Source organism: Pteropus alecto, unplaced genomic scaffold, assembly GCF_000325575.1.
Source record: "Pteropus alecto unplaced genomic scaffold, ASM32557v1 scaffold48, whole genome shotgun sequence".
In the NCBI taxonomy this organism is placed as follows: domain Eukaryota; kingdom Metazoa; phylum Chordata; class Mammalia; order Chiroptera; family Pteropodidae; genus Pteropus; species Pteropus alecto.
Window position 1 is genome coordinate 880,254 of NW_006442110.1, and position 17,358 is coordinate 897,611.

Genomic DNA, 17,358 nt, shown 5'->3' on the forward strand with positions numbered 1-17,358 from the left:
GCCAAACCGAATGCTTAACCTAATGAACGGAGGAGTGAGGTCTCCTCAGCAAGCTCGTCCTCCGCTGGCAACAAAGTATTCCAAGTGTAGTCAGGGTGGACAGCGCGACAGTGGCGTAGACCACATGCGGAAGGCAGGGGGCGCCCGCCTCCTCCGGGCGGTCTGCATTCTTTCTGATCAGAGCCGAGGTCTGGAGGGAAATTTATAAGTAACGTTCATAACTACAGCTGCACTTCAGTTTTAAGGTCTAAAGAATATATTAAGTAACTCCTTTGTCAAAATATCAAAGTATATCATAATTTTTCTTCAATTCCTATAAAAACTGCATCCAATCCATCTTCCAGTGTCTTATGATAATATACTTATTAAAATTCATAACGTAATTACCCAAGCTTTTATTATATAAGTTCTTCATAGCAGTTGAGTGGTTTTCTAATTATCCCTGAAATGATATCCAAACATTCTTGATCTATAGAGCCTTCATTTTGTTCATCCATATTTTATGAAGTATGATTTTTTTAAAATGAGATACAATTTTGGCATCAAAGCTAGCTTTTAAATTATGATGAATAGTATAACATTATTTTAGAGTACTACTTTTTATTGTTCGTTTTAAGAACTGTCTCCTGACGTGACATTTAATGTCATCAAAAGGCACTTAAGATGTATACTAGCCAGATATCCTCAGAGAAAAACCAGTGGAAATAGTGAGAATAAGTGTAGATGTCTCTCGCCCCCAATCTCTGTCACTAAAAATGAAAACAGCAAAACAGCACGTGAGGCCGACTTGGGATCAGTGAGGAGACAGAACAGCGCAGGGAGATGGTTTACGAGGGGGCTGGGAAGGCCCGGAAGAAGCAGCCGCCGGAGAGCTGGGGTCCTTCTGCGTCAGTGGGGCTCCGGTTGGTGGGGAGCTGGGCCCGTTCACAGGGCAGCGAGGAAGACAGGCAGCTTCAGCATGCGGCAGGCCGAGGGGAGGCTGGGGAGGGGAGGCGGGGGCCAGGCGCGTGTTCTAGATGTGCTGAGGACGGTGGAAAGGGAACGGTCAGATGGGGTCGTGACTTGCTTGCTCAGGTTTACAGTTTCGAGTAGTCCCCCTGGCTGCTGCGGAGAAAGGCCGGAGATGCCGGCGAGGAGGCGAGGAGCTGCTTTTCCCTCTCTGAAGCAGAGACAGAGCGGGACGGAGCTCGCCAGTGGTTAGGGGGAAGGAATGGAGGATGGGGAGGGCCGAAGAAGCAGGGGGAGCCTTGAAGGTAAAGAACAGATCACGTGACCTCCAGCGCGGTTCCAAGGACGAGGAGGGAGGATCAAGGGCTGGGGCCGGGCTAGGGAGACAGTGGTCTAGACGTGGGTTTTGCGTGGCCAAACGGAAGTGCCAGGAAGGGAGTTGAAAATGATACTGACTTGGAGCTCTCAGAACATGCGAAGCTGGGAGACGACACACACCCGAGGGTGCTTGCAGCCCTCCTTACAGATGACACGGGTAGGGTGAGCCCGGTGGCGGGACAGCTGTCCAGGCTTCGGCCCCGGGAGACCCAGGCTTTGGAGGTCAGTGTGGAGGGCAGGGGACCGGGCACAGGTGGGCTGCCCCGAAGCCAGCAGAGCTGTGTTGGACGATGAGAGTGAGTGACAGAATAGAGAAGTGGCTTTTGGCAGCACAGAGGTTACCAGAGGCCCTGGATGTGGGGGTGCGGTGGGGTGGGGGGCGAGTTGATCCAACAGTGGAACGGACGGGGGGTGTGGGGGGCGACTCTTGTTGCCGAGGTTGGTGGAGCCATGAGCTTGAGACGGGGTAGGCTAATTAAAGTGAGTCCAGCCTGTCCTTTGCGTGGTTTGTCCCCAAATCCCGTTATCCCATTAGCTACCTGCTCCACAGAGCGTAGTCATGCTCTTCTTTTTGGCTGGTTATTTAACTTCCCAGTGGCACTTTTAAGTCATTACTTGTCAGTTTGATAATATTCTAGAAGCCTGGTAAGTGTACTGTTTCTTGTCTTTTAAGTTTTGATCATTTGATGTAAAATTTATGGCATGCCTTGTTGAAACTACCTAATTCAGAATAGGTTCTTTATTGTTTGACATTTGCATTGTGTTTTTCTTTAAAATCTTATCTTTATGGAGTAAACGTTTTTCTTTATGCTGCTTAATTCTTCATCATATTAGTTCAGGTTATCGCCGAATGTAGTTATTTGGAAGTAAAATGTCTTAATTTTATTTTATCTATTTTAATAATAGTTTTTTTGTATTAATTATCAGGTACTTTAGGCATTTTATTTTGCAAATTTAGGACAATTTGCTTTAACATTTTTCACTTTTTGAATTAATCTTTTGGATGCAATCCAAGTGTAATAGTCCCCTAAATCAAAATCAAAACCAAAACCCACAGCTAATGGTCACTGAAGGAAGAGTAATTAAATGCTAGAATTATAATGGTATTTGCATCTTAAGGTGACAAACTAACTTTCCACCATTTAAAGTGACTGTGTCTATTGATTGCTCATGTTTCTGATTTTTTTGGCCTAGTGGTTTGGTTGTTTACAGCAGTACATATGCATAACATTCTACACAGTGACCCTTTTCTCCTTTCCAGTAGAGTGATACGCTGTTAAAGTAATTTAATCCCAGAATAGATTTTTATAGTGTTAATTCTAAGAGAGTGATTGACTTATTTATATTTGGTGCTATAATTGTAGTTCATAAGTCAGTGTTGATGTCATGTAAGCCTGAATTTTTAATGTTTCATTGTACTTTTTCAACCAGAACAAAATATTTGATGTAAATGGTAGCTGCAAACATTTAAGTATAAAGTCTCTGTAGTGATGAGCTCGTTTTCCCTCTCTGAAGCAGTTTGTCCTAAATTCCATACGTCTGCATTCGTTTTTGCTATTCTAAAATTCCTCAGTTGCTGGCTTTGACCTTTTCCGTTGCTGAGTTTGTTCATCTGTTTTCTCACCTGCCACACCCTAGGGAGCTTGGAGCACCCATAACACAGTGAGCCCACCGTCCTGGTCCCCAGACACCTCAGAAGCGCGGGAAGGTTTTAAGCCCAGGCAGCTTCCTGGCAGTGCCATTTGGAGCATCAAAGTGGTAAATAAAACTGCATTTACATTCATATATCATTTCTTTCCGGTTGGTTTTTTTCTGAGTAGAAGTTAAGATTGAACCTTTCCTTTCTAAATAGTTCAGCTTCCACAGCCATGTTTCTAAAATCTAAAAATTTTGATATGAAGAAAGCAACATGCTTGTACTTAAAAATCTGGATTAGGAGGACATTAAATTGCAATTTTACATGACTGATTTTAAGTGTAAAATTTTAATACCTTTTTTAATGATTTTCTTCCTTTTATGTTGTAATTACTATTATGGGGGAAGTTCTCACATAGGCCATAAAGTAATTAAAGACTTGGTTATTCATGATGTTGTAAAATTTTGTTGCTTAGAAAAGAACAAAAGAGAAAATGCATTAATCTATTAATGTACTAATGGAGAAGAAATACCAGAATTGCAGCACATTTCATTGTATTAAACTCAAAATTATAGGACCTCTTTTCCCTGTCATTGGATGACTGTACTAGTCCTCGAAGTAAGTTAAGTAGTCTCATGCATTTCGAAGAGTAAAAAATTAATTTGAAAAAGTGTTAATCATCTGAAAAGTTAAAATATTTCACCGACTAGAGGACACAGTTTTTCTTCATCTTCTACATTTAATGTAATTCTGGAATAAGGTTGTTTAATTTAGACCGTTCAAGGATTTCAAAGGAATTTTAGATTCCCTTATTTTTCTGTCACTATTGGAAGAACTTCTTCTTCCCTACTGATACACAAAATGTCGAAAGTATATATATTTGTTTTAAGAGTATAAAAGATGTGAAAATTTTGAAGCAAATATCACTGATTTTAACTTAGTCTTATTTGTGTCATTGGATTTTTTGGGGGGTAGGGGAGTGGGATTACGAGATTACCATAGTCTTGATTTAGTCACTGAATTGGAACACAAAACAAAAACAAACTTTTATACCTGTTAACAGAACAACAAACTATCCAAGTCAGCCTTGCCCTACCCCTTGTTGAGAGAAGCTCCAGAAAAGGAGAGGAAAATACTTTCAGAGGACAGAGAGGCAGTTTGAAAAATTGGAAGTGGGCTGCATTTATTAAAACCGAAGAGAAAAAAAGATTCTCCTTTCCTGCTTGCTCATGCGTATCTAGTTTATGCTCACAGTCTAATCGTAAATTACTGACTTGGAGACCATCTTGCTAATAGGTAATGAGTTCAGCATTTCAAACTATGATTAGTGACGTCAGTTGAACATGGGACATAGTGTTTAACCTGTTAGGGAACAAATACGAAAGGATTTTGCTAAGTACTTTAATAACCTTAAATATATATAAAGATGTGTAAATGCCAGGTCTTTTGAAGTAGTAATAAATAAGTCCGAATATAAACAAGGAAAACAGCAACAATAAATAATAATCCTAGTACTTATTTGTGAAATTATCAGGGAATTTAACATGTTTTCCCATAGAATTTTTTCTTACATTGGGTAAAAATCCAGATAAATGATTTTCATTTCAAGTTATCTGCGTGATTTAAAGCAAGCCTTTTACTGTTTGATCAGTTTTCCTATCTTTAAGTAACTTGTCCTCTAAATACTATGGCACATGTGCCCAGTTCCTACTGAGTAGTAAAGGGAACTGGCCGTTTTCATGGCGGGGGCAAGCACTGCTGTGTACTAGCAGAAACGGGCTGTGATGCCACGTCGCAGTGCAGAGTAGAGTTTAAGGGCATGGACACTGGAGCCGGACTTGCTGGGTCTGTGACTTTGGACAAGTCACCTGACCTTTTGATCTCTAGAATGGCGATAATCCAATAAGACTGGTCTTATGAGGTTGTCAAGAATGAAAGGCTCGTCGAGTGGGACAGGATGAGTGCTCACGTGTCAGGTGCTGCTGTAGCCACAGAGAAGACGTGGACAGGGGTCCGTCCCTCTGCTTCCTCTGCGTTGAAGAAGGTGGTCACACATGGCGATGCCCAGGCGGGCCCTGGCCCCCTAGGATGTGGGAAGGCCAGGCCCGGAGTTCAAGTCTGGAGTCACAGGCGTGCGTGCGTGCGTGCGTGCATGCGCGCGCGCACGCACTTGCATGCAAACACACACACAGACACACACTCACATTATAGTATCAGAACACACCGAAAGATGCAGATAATAACCCAGGTCTCCTAACACTTATCTGATCAGGATAAAAGAAGCAACTGTTTGATAATGAGACGTTTTGCCTCAGGTTTGCCTTTGAACATTCTTGGGGATGCGCACAGACCACTGCCTTTTCCTTGTCTGTCATGTAGGGCCGTGGGTCGGGATTTCCGGGCAAGCGGAGGCCTCGAGGAGCAGGCCTGTCGGGCCGAGGCGGCAGAGGCAGGTCGAAGCTGAAAGGCGGAATGGGGGCCGTCGTGTTACCTGGGGTAAGGCTGCTTCCTGTACGTGCTGTCCTGAAGGTGTCAGCTAATGCTGAGAATCCTGTTGGTGGAAAATTACTTAGATCCCGAGAGTCGTAGAAATAGGCTACAATTTTTATTTTTACTGTGTCTCTGCTTTTTTAAAAAAAAAGAAACTCTGGCCAGGTTTTCACTTATCCTTTTTTCTTGCCTTCCTCTGTGATTCTTATCTTTCTACGCCAACCTTTCCCAAAAATGCAAATGTAACATGTTTTCTTTTATTAAAAGCAAGGAAACTCCTGTAACAGTCTTACTTCTTTGAAAAAATTAATTATGCTGACATTTTAGGTTTGGGGTTCTCTGTTACAGTGTGGCTTACAGAAGAAACGAGAAATGTTGCAGGTTAGTGTGGACTCTAAGATGTTGGAGATTTTGTGACCATCTTTGACGTTTTAATTTAAGATCGATAAACATTTGCTCATTGACATGTTACGAGACTTTATTTAAATGTGTATTGAGAAAGCCATATATTTGGCATGTGATGACACATTTCCTGCAGTAACTATTTTACCAGAATCCTATTTTTCAGAAACTGATTGTCATTTTAAGTTCAGAAGACGTATGAGATAGTTTAATTTTACTACAAAAGGAGTTTGGAAACTTGGATTCTGGTCCTTTAAAAAAAAAAGCACATTCTCTCTCCAAATTAACAAGTTTTTTAAAGTAGATAAATCGACATAAAATAAGGTAAAATGTTTGAAGTGTACGATTTTGTGGCTGTCGACATGGGCACACCTGGGAACCACAGCACACACACCGGCCCTAGAGTTTCTCTGTGCCCCTTGGCCACCAGCCCTGATCCCCAGGCATGGACCGATCTGATTCCCATCTCCGTTGATTAGTTCGCCTTTTTTTTTTTAGAGTTTATGTAAGTGAAATCATACAGAACGTACGTTTGTCTGATTTATTTCACTCAGCATAATTATTTTGAGATTAATCCATGCTCTTGCCTATGTTAATAGTTTGTTCCTTTTTGTGGCTAGGGAGCACTTAATTGTCACGGACGGGCCACAGTTTGTACCTCTGTTCACCTGTCAAAGGACATTACTGAGATTTCATTCTGGATACAAGTTCTTTATCATGCGTTCGATTTGCAAATATTTTCTTGCATTTTTTTCATTCGTTTTGTTTGTTTGTTTTTTCTTGTATGTCTTTTGAAGACCAGGTGCTTTTATTTTGATGAAGTGTAATTTATTAATTTTTTCTTCTATGACTTGTGCTTTTGGTGTCTGAGAAATATTTGCATATCCCAAGGTTACGAACACCTTCTGGGTTCTGTAAAAGTTTTATGGTGTTAGGTTTTGCATTTAGATCTACGATCCAATTTGCATTTTATGTATGGTATCAATATGGATCAAAGTTCATTTTTTTGCATACTGAAGACCCAGTTCTAGCACCATTTATCTGAATTGGCTTTGTGTTATTCTTGAACATTAGCTATCTATATTTGTGGATCTAATTTTGGAATCTTTATGCTATATCATTGATCTATTTCATTATATTTAGGCGAATACTGTACTATCTTAATTACTTTATAACTTACTCTTGAAATCAGACACTGTTAGTGTTGTAATTTTCTACTTTTTCAAATATGTTTTAGCTATTCTAAATTCTTCATATATCTATCTATATGAATTTTAGAATTAGCTTGTCGGTTTCTACAAATAAACCTGGTAGGATTTGATTGGGTTTGCGTTCAAACTGTAGATCAGTTTGAAGGAAATTGACATTTTAACTATATTGAGGTCTTTTAAGTCACATTGTGTATCTCTCCATTTATTTAGATCTTTAATTTTAGTGATGTGTTTTAGTTTTCAACATACAGGTCTTTTACACTATTTCTCAGATTTCTCTCTGAGTCTTCCATATTTTTATGCTATTGCAAATGGTAGTGTTGTTTTCATATTGTGTTTGGTTGCTAATATCTATTATTATATATTGATTTTGCATCCTACAATCTTACTAAAACTCCCTTAATTCTTCTCATTGCTTATTTGTAGAATTCATTGGTTTTTCTACATCTACAGTCCTGTCTGCAAACAAAGTTTTATGTCTCTTCGGTCTGGAGGCTTTTCCTTCGTTCTTCACTGCATTTGCTGTAATCTCCGCTACAGTGTTGGCAGGAAGTGATGAGATCGGGTAACCTTGTCTTGCTCTCGATCTTAGGGACTAAGCATTTCGTCTTTCGTCACTACATTTGGTATTAGCTCTCGTTTTTGCTTTTTGTTTTGTTTTTAAACATCTTAAGTCTGTTTGAGGAAGTGCCTGTCTATTCATAATTTGCTGGGATTTTTTTTTTTTTTCTTTTAATCTGAAGAAGATGTTGGATTCTGTCAAATGCTTGTTCCGCATAGGATGATCATGTGGCTTGTTTGTTGGTGTGGCTAATGACATCGATTGGCTTTTCTGGGTGCTAAATCCATCCTGTGTTCTTGGGATAAACTCTACTTAGTAGTGATATTGTATTGTTTTTATATATTGTTGGGTTCATTTGCTAAATATTTCAGATTTTTTATGTCCACGTTCATGAGGGATATTAGTCTATAGTTTTATTTTTTTATAATGTCTTTGGTTTTGATATCAACATAATGCTGGCTGCATAGACTTAATTGGAAAAAAATATTCTTACGTTTTCTAGAAAACTTGTGTTATAGTATTGAAAGTATTTTTTCCTTATATTATTTATAGAATTATTAGCGACATCTGGAGTTTCCTTTGTGGGAGTATTTTTAACCACAGATTCAATTTCTTTGGGAGGTATAGGCCTGTTTAGGATATCTGTTGGTTGTATGAATTTGTCTTTCAGAGAACTTATACATTTTGTGTTAAATTCGCAGATCTATTGGCCTAGAGTTGATCATAATATTTATTATCTTTTAAATATCTGTAGAGTCTGTAGTGATGTCACCTCCTCCTCACTCTTGATATTTATTGGTAGTTCGTGTCTTTTCTTTTTTCCTAGTTGGTCTTGCTCGAGATTTATCAATTTAATTGATCTTCTTGAGTCAGCCTTTGCTTTCATTACTTTTTTCTACTTTCTGTTTTCATTGATTTCCACTCTGATCTTTATTATTTCCTTTCCTCTCACTTTGAGTTTAATTTGCTCTTCTTTTGTTGACTTTTGTATGTCACTGCTTGGAATTCCCCCAACTTGTGAGGTTAGAGCTTTCTTTTCTCAGGCTTCCATCTGTGGTGCAGGAGAGTAGAGCTTCTGTCATGTTTGGGACAATCAGACTAATATCTATCCAGGCAACAAAAGCACATACTTTCTCAAAGATCATCGCCTTCACCCTCGAGGTAGCTTGTATTTTCTAATGGTTTAAAGGTCAGAAAATAAAGTGTAAAATGCAAACAGTGGATCATTAAGCTAGATGATAGTGTTTTCCTTTCTACATGTACAATTGCTATTTTAAAAAAAAAAAAAAACTTTGATCTTTTAGCACTTATGTAAATACTGCCCCCCCACCCCCCAAGCTGCTGCTCCTACCCCACACTTGACCCAAGCGGATACTGCAGCGTTCTCTACAGATTTCATTTATGGTTTACACTGGGAATACTATATTCCATCCTTGTTTTTCATTTTGAACAAAAGCATTCTATAGTTAAATTATCCTTCAAAAACAAGAATGACATTTTTACTATTTCTTTGACCTGCTCTCTATGTATTAGCCAATTGTAAAACCCGTTTTGTTTTCTTTGGAGACGGGGAAATGAAATGAATACTTTTTATTTCAGTATTCTTTTGTTACCTGTATTTTAGCCATTGCCAGAGTTGTACATTTTAATAATGTTCTCCATGCATCATTAGTCCTTTGGTTGTATTACTGGTTACTTCACTGTTAGCAGGCACCTAATCATTGCCGATGGGATAATAATGCTACTTTAATGAGTCGTCTTTGTTTGACGTGCCGAAGACATGCTCATTTTAAGATACACGTATAACATGAATATGTTTCCTCTTAAAACAATGAAAAATAGGGTTGCCGTCAGATGTGCCTTTGACGCCTCCTCTTTCGCTCATTTCCTAAAGAGCAGTAATGCTGTTCTTTTTCTTTGACCATGACCTGTTCTGCTTCCGTCCCCACCTTCCAGAGAAGATCGGAAGCCCTTTAAGGGAAGAAGATTGTATTTTGTCGTTTTGGCATTGGCCTCCCTGTTCTCTGTTGTTAGCATCTGACTCAGAGGTTTGTTTGTGATGACCTCTCTGGAAAGAATTCACAAGCCATGGGAACTTAGTCGATTTGGTCCAATGTAATCTTAGTCCAGAAACGAACATCCGTGGTTGATAACCCTTTGACTAATACTGAAATTTTGACACTACTCAAAATAACAATCTACAGTAGTGCTGTCCAGAAGAGACATAGAGGGAACCACATGTGTGATTTAGAACTTCTGGGAGCTGCATTTAAAAAGAAAAGTGGAACAGGTGCAAGTTAGTTTGGTTGTCTATCCTCTGACCCAGTGTAACCAAAATGCTGCCATTTCAACATGTAGTGTACAAAATCGTTTATGCTCTGTATTTGCATTCTTTTTTGGTACTAAGTTTTTGAAATCTGGTGGGTATTTTACGCTTACAGCAAATCTCAATTTGGACTAAACATGTTGCAGGTTTTAAGAGTCACTAAAGGAGAGTAACATGTATATGTGGATACACATGTGCATAGTTGTGTGTACATATGTGTATACGTGTGCACACACAAATATGGTATAATTTTTTTGTTTCTCGATTATAATTTCTGTGTCATCAAGTCTTGTAAAGACAGGTTTACATTTTCTCATTCCTTCTCGATCTGTGGGACTTGTGACTCTAAAGAGATAACAGGTGACTAAGAAAGGTCGTGGCGGAGACTTTGCCGGTGATCATCTCACGTGGCGTCGTCAGTCTAGACCTTGGTAAAAGTTGCATTTTGACTGTGGATCTCTTCGAACTTCCCAGTTGAGTGTAACACAGCCGCACAGTCCAGCCTCACGTTCTGCGTTCTTTGCTTTTCACAGGTGTCTGCTGCCGACCTGTCTTCGAGTAAGGACGAGGAAGAGAACGCCATGCACAACACGGTGGTGCTGTTCTCCAGCAGCGACAAGTTCACCTTGCAGCAGGTCCGAGCTGTTGGTCACCGCCCCCCCCCTCCCCGGGGGTCCCCCGTGGCCCGTTTCTCCTTGTCTCACACGCATGGGAGCCATCCGATTGGATGTAGAGCCGGATGAGCTCAGAGGGCACTTTTAAGAAAATATGCAACGAGCACATCACACCTTCGTAGCATAGTGCCCGTTTTAAACATGTCCGTGTGTTCTTCCTGCCAGGACATGTGCGTGGTCTGCGGCAGCTTCGGCCAAGGCGCAGAGGGGAGGTTGCTCGCCTGTTCACAGTGCGGTCAGTGCTACCATCCGTACTGCGTCAGTATTAAGGTAAATATGCCCGATTTCAGTGGCTGAGCAAGGCGTCGATGTTCCTTTCGACTTGGGTCGTCTGCTGCTTCCAGTTCTTACAGTTAACCGGGTATCGTTCGTTAGGACTGTTGTTGAGACGGGACAGTGTTTAAGTCCTTTCAGCCTCTGACCTGCTACCTCAAGAAATGAACTCTGTAAATCTGGGGTCTTAAATCGTGGTGATTATTCTGCTGTTTTGAAAAAGTATGACCAAAAAATACATACACTTAATTTAAAAGACACTTCATATTACTATTTTCTAAGGCACAAGGCGTAGTGGATTCATCCTGTCGATGATAAAAGTCGAGTGTCTAAAGAACTTACTAGTAAAACGTGTGTCGGCCCCTGGGGTCTCCGCACAGTCACTGTCCTTGCTCTCAGCCGTTCATCTGTGAGCTTTCTCAGATCAGTGGGTTGATATTTTTAATCGGTTTTGCTGCAATCTTGACCATTATTCACATTTTCTTCTGTTCCCCAACCCTCCCACCTTTCTGGAATCTGTGTGTGTGTGTGTGTGAGAGAGAGAGAGAGAGAGAGACACACACACAGACAGACAGACAGACAGACAGAAAAATTACATGATATTCCCTCAGATTACTGACACACTGTTGATGTTTTCTAGTGGTTTCTATCTGTACATTTTTTTTGTAGTTCCTACTACATCCCACAAACTCATTGTTATATAGTATGTAATATATTTTCAAGCTTATCCAGTGGATTTTTTACTCAGATTGCAATTTTTAACCCCACTTCCATTTTATACCTTATAGTTTATAGTTATCTTATAGTTTCAAATTTTGTTCCTGTTTTTTTCTTTTAAGTCTCTGTATATCTGGCATTTCTTACTGTATTAACTCTTTTTCTGCATTAGGGTATGTTTTCCTGCTTTCTTTGCATTTAGTAATTTGTGATTGTGGGCATTGTGTATCGTGATAGTCTATTGTCAGGATTCTGGATTTTGTTCCTTTAAAAAGCATTGACTTGTCATGGCAGGCAGTTATTGGTGGATAAGTCTGAACCTTTTGAAGCTGCTTCGTAGGCTTTCTGGGTGGTTTTAGAGAGCCCTTGGGGAGGTGGCTGTTCTTAAGCATGTCAGCCTTAGGACCTATAACACTAGTACAATTTACGGAGGACCCAGCAGAGTTCTTGTTTATGTGGATCGTACGTGTTGAATATTTACCATTTTAGAAATTAACTGGAAACATTTTAAAACACGAAAGTGTACAGACAGCTTGTGTGGTGTCCTGCAATGGTGTTTTAGGCGTCTCGTAGCCTCTGCAAAGCATCAGTGCGTTGAGTAAAGTGAAAAAGATGAATGAAAGTATCATGATGAAAGAAGCTTTGACCTCGCAGACACCCCGGGGTCCCCCAGATGACGCTCTCGGAACCGCTGTCCTAGCACCAGTCTGGTCCCGTGCTTCAGGCATCGCCTTTTTGAGGTCTTGCCAGAATCCCCCCCACCCCTTTCCCCTCCCCGCCAGCCTTCCCCTCCAGCTGGTCGACAGTCCAGTGTTCCCCGTCATTGTGCGGGTTCCGATACCTGTTCACCTTCGCCCTGTCCGTGGGTGCTCGCTGGCTCTGGGTGAACCGCCCAGTGTGCCACCAAACGCTGCGGGGCCCCTGGGTGCACCCCCGCTGCACGCTCCAGCTGCCTCGTCTCTGCTGTGCGCCGCCCGTGCCCGAAACTCGGGGAGCCCCCGGGCCACGTGCTGGGGGCGCAGGCATCACGCGGCCTACCACACTCCCTCTCGCTCCTCTCGGGAACCACGGTCCTGCTCTGCCTTTTGCCCAGTACCTGGAAACGAGCTCCATGCGCTTTTCCAAGTGTCCTAGTATCTGACAGTGGGACAAGGGTCTGGCGCAGCTACTCCTCGTGGTCGCGGCCGTTTCCCATTATGGACTGACACACACAGGTGTCACAGCCCCAGACGGGGACCGAGGACGGAACCCCAGACGACACCCTGCATGCAAGAGCTCTTACAGATAGGACCATGACAGTCAGTGGAGCAAAAGGAGCCGATAGCAGAGCCCTGGCTTCTGTATCAAGAGCGAACTTCGCAGGGGCAGAAATTGTTCCCATGTTGAGATACTGTAGAGCGGTCAAGTAACAGACGCTGAGGATCACGCGGATTTGGGGGGAAGGCGGCCTCGACCGCCTGGCTTGGGTGGTTTGGGTGGTGACGGGCGTAGCAGCCGGACTGTAGCACGTTGAAGGGTGAGTCCGAGCTGAGTAACGGGGCGTTGGGCCGTGAGGGACCACGGCGTGGGCGTCTGTGAAGGGAAACTCGGGAATGAAGTTCACCATGGAACAGCCGCCCCCCCACCCCACCCCGCCCCCCAATGCTGGTGCCCTCTCGCACTTCACCTTCATCCTGCCTCCTCCGTGCCGGGGATCCGTGACCCACGGCGCACAGGCCACGTGTGGGCCTCGCCTGCTCTCGCAGGTGACGTCTGCTGAGGGCACGGACACATTGTGTGCCTACCGTGGGCGGCCCCCGACCAGGGCACCGTTGTGCCATTCCACAGACCACGTGCCCCTCAAAGTCGAAAATGTTCACTCTGGCCCTTTACGGACAAAGCTTGCCGGCTGTGGCCCTAAGCCACCCTGCTGCTCCTGCTGCCGGCTCTTCCTTGCGGGTGAACAATATAACGTGATCATCTGTGACTAATTTAAAGGAATTCTTGGGCTAATCAAAGTAATAAATATTCATGCTTAAAAATTAAACAGCTTTAAAAGCCATATAGCGACTGACCAAGCCTTCCCCTTCCCCCACCTGCACGCAGGACGCTGTTCCCACAGGTGGTCCCTGGGTTCCTTCCGGGTCCCTTTGGTAGTTAATTTTGTAGCACTGAATATTATGCTGGTGCTATTGCTGCTTTAAAGGTTAGATTTTGTTGACTTCCTGCTACGAAGAAAGGCTAATTCAGCTCTTCAAGGGTACCTCGTGCCTCCTCCCGGCACCCCGCACCCCCAGTGTACTTGTTTTACTACGTTCATTTACTAAACAAACAGCGTTGGCCGAGACTCAGTACGTTTCACCGGAGGTCTCGTGTGCATTACGACTTTCCTTTGTTTCTCGTGGAGTTTTTAATGGCAAGAAAGGAAGGAGTCGTGATTCTCCATGAGCCCTCGCTGTTTGCTTTTCCCTGCCGGAGCGCATCGGCCCGGTTCCTTTGGCACGGAGCTGCGTTTGTGGCACGGAGCCGCGTTTGTGGGACGGGTCCCGCCCCTCGCCCTCCTCCTCTCCCTGTTCCCATCTGGGCGCGTTGCTCGCTCTCGTCCTTCCCTGGGTTTGTCGCTCTGGATCCCGCGCGTTCCCTCGTCCTCTGCACACCCTCGTTTCGTTTCTCATCGCACCAGCTTCTTTAGAAGGGGAGTTTGGCAGCTGAAGTTGGAGTCCTTATATGTCTAATAAAAGGTTTTCTGCTTTCACACGTAATTGCTTGTTGATTTGGTGAAGTGTTGACCCTTGGAAAGTGTTTTCCTGTAGAATTGGAAACATTCTATTTTCGCAGCTCAGGTTGGAAAGTTTGATGCCATTGGGATCGCAGTTTCTTTATTTAACTCACTTTCCTCACAGGCGGCTTTTAGCTTTCTTATTTCTCATGACCTGAATTTTTGTTCTGTGTCTTCCTCACTTGCTGTTTCATTATAATGCAGGGCCTTTCTGTTCATAAACTCTAGTCTTTTGAGATCTTTAAGTTGGTTCCAAGTTCTGAATGTCACATGGTGTGGCTGCTTCGAGGAATTCAGTAGAAGTGTAGAGTCTCAGACCGACTGAGACCCTCGCAGCAGAGAGGGCAACTGGGGTGAATGAACATCATTGGCTTCATAGCCTGAAAGCCTCCAAGACCATAAAATGTTCTTAGGAAATCTCTTTAATTTTTTTTTTTCATTTTCATATTGATTTTAATATGCTAGTCCCTATGCGGTGTGCACAAGTTTCGAAAGGGTGAATCCTAACATGTAGATGGAGACTATCAGTACATTTTAAATCTCATATTAGCAATAATGGGGCAATTGACTTGATTTCTTTAAAATTCAGTCACCAGATCTAGATGTATAAAATGGACTTAAAATTCACAGCACAAGGCAGTTATAGGGACTAGAAAATAGGTATTAAAATATGTACCACTTGCCACTACTCTGTCCCCTAACAGAATCGATGGCCTAATCAGTGCTGGCTGCCAGCACACATCAGTTCCATGCGTCTTTCCTGCTTTTAGCTACAGCAGCACCATATTCATTTATGTTACGTGTTCAATCGTGCAAGACGAGGCGCAGGTCGCTGTATAAGTCACACGGACTGGTTGTTTCTTTTGCAGATCACTAAAGTGGTTCTCAGCAAAGGCTGGCGGTGTCTGGAGTGCACCGTGTGTGAGGCCTGTGGGAAGGCCACCGACCCAGGAAGACTCCTGCTGTGCGATGATTGCGACATAAGCTATCACACCTACTGCCTCGACCCGCCCTTGCAGACAGTTCCCAAGGGAGGCTGGAAGTGCAAATGGTACTCTAGGATTGCCGTTTCCCCTGTTAATCTTTCAATTCAGAACTTGCCCACATGCGTTTTTAAAAACGAGCCACATATGTTTACTTGTGTAATGCACGTTTACTAGGATAGATACTACTAATGAAAATGTTTTCACGTATGCGTTAAATAAGTTCCCCCTCTCCTGTTCATGTGTAGCTTCTTGAATGACAGTAACTAAACAAGTAAATGAAATCGAGACCGGGGGGTGGGTGTTGGCTTTCAGGTGTGTTTGGTGCAGACACTGCGGAGCCACGTGTGCGGGTCTGAGATGCGAGTGGCAGAACAATTACACGCAGTGCGCCCCCTGCGCGAGCCTGTCCGCCTGCCCCGTCTGCTTCCGAAACTACAGAGAGGACGACCTCATTCTGCAGTGCAGACAGTGCGATAGGTATCGTGCCGGTTTTGTTTTGCATCTTCTGCAAGCCTTCCTCTTAAATGTAGCAGAATAAAATTGGAACATAAGTTTCTTCCCTCTTAAATGGAAGAAACAAGTCTTTTCCTCCAGGTGTTCGGTCAGCTAGAAACTTAGAGAAGTTTCTCGTTTTGTACGCACCGTTCCAGACAGGGATTTTTAACTTGGGGCCTTTTGAGGGTTTGAGAATCCCTTGAGATCAGATGCAGAATTATTGCCTGCATATATACATTTTACTAGGAGGGCTTCTGAATCTTTTGTTAGACTCTACAAAGGACCTTACACATTCTGTTTCCCGTAAGCCACTTTTCCTTGCTATTAAATATCTAGATATGAGATGCCAGCTCGCCCCCCTCCTACGGAGTTGGGTGCGGCCTCAGAATCAATACCGTTGTTGGTGCCGGCAGCTTATCCCTGTGGTCCGGTCGCAGTTAAGAGCTGAACACGCCGTAGTCACAGTGGCGGCTCATCAGTAGGTCAGGACTCGCGAGATTCTGCCACCAGGTCTTTGTTCTGAGGCAAGGCAGCGTGAGCCGCGTCAGCCGCAGCTGCGCCATGGCCGATGCACACGCACGCCGCATTCGCGGGCTCCCAAGTGCCTTCCCGCCCTCCCGCAGCAGCTTCCGCACAGGAACCCCGTCCTCGTCACGCGGGACGCTTTCTCTCCCTTCGCAGTACTTGATTTCATTCCTCCTCCTCCTCAGCTCTGAACTTTTTATGGGCCAGTAGGCAAGGTTAGGGGGAGAGGGAACCATGGACTAGATGTGGGGAACATTTGTGGCTTTGGGGCTCAACGTCTAGAGACTGTCAGCTCCTATTCTTAAAAGGAAACCGTTCTCTTTCTTTTTTTAAAAAAAATGTACAAATACGGTCTTTTTAGATGGATGCATGCAGTTTGTCAAAACTTAAATACTGAAGAGGAAGTGGAAAGTGTCGCCGACATTGGTTTCGACTGCAGCATGTGCAGACCCTATATGCCTACGTCACACGGTGAGAAAGCAGTTCCGACAGCGGGTGGGCTTCACACCGGTCCTCTCTGCCTGAAACTGTCATCTGGACAAGGGTTTTGTGAAAAATAAGTTATCGTTTGTTATGAATGAACTCTCATCCCACCTTAATGTGTAAAAACAATTCGCTCACACCAAGAAAGTAGATTAAGCCTGAGTTTGAGGTATACCGTGGGGCTTTTGCTTTGAAGGCTCATGAGCCCGTGGCTGCGGCCGTGTGCACAAATGCCCAGCGCTGCTGTAGGCCGGGCGGCTGCCCCTGGCGCGTGCTTCCTCCTCCGCCGCTGTTGCTTTAAAGGCGGCCTTGCTTTAACTCCGGTGTTCAAGCATTTATTTCAGTCAGGTGGGGACAGAAGTAGACATTTTACTCATTTGTAAGTCTTCAAATACATGTTAACCTTTTCTGAAAAAATTACATGCATTTTTTTTTTTAATTTCAGTGCCTTCCTCAGACTGCTGTGACTCTTCACTTGTAGCACAGATTGTCAC

General features: G+C 43.4%; 1 protein-coding gene across 1 annotated transcript in view; it reads left to right on the plus strand.

Moving 5' to 3' along the window:
* Positions 1-17,358, plus strand: part of KMT2C (lysine methyltransferase 2C) — a 205,659-nt gene that overhangs the window by 119,779 nt on the left and 68,522 nt on the right. The window contains exons 15-22 of the mRNA XM_025039018.1: positions 2,965-3,084; positions 5,342-5,458; positions 10,487-10,588; positions 10,793-10,897; positions 15,245-15,426; positions 15,674-15,838; positions 16,743-16,852; positions 17,310-17,357. Of these exons, the coding sequence (XP_024894786.1) occupies positions 2,965-3,084; positions 5,342-5,458; positions 10,487-10,588; positions 10,793-10,897; positions 15,245-15,426; positions 15,674-15,838; positions 16,743-16,852; positions 17,310-17,357 (949 nt within the window). The remainder of the gene's footprint in view (positions 1-2,964; positions 3,085-5,341; positions 5,459-10,486; positions 10,589-10,792; positions 10,898-15,244; positions 15,427-15,673; positions 15,839-16,742; positions 16,853-17,309; position 17,358) is intronic.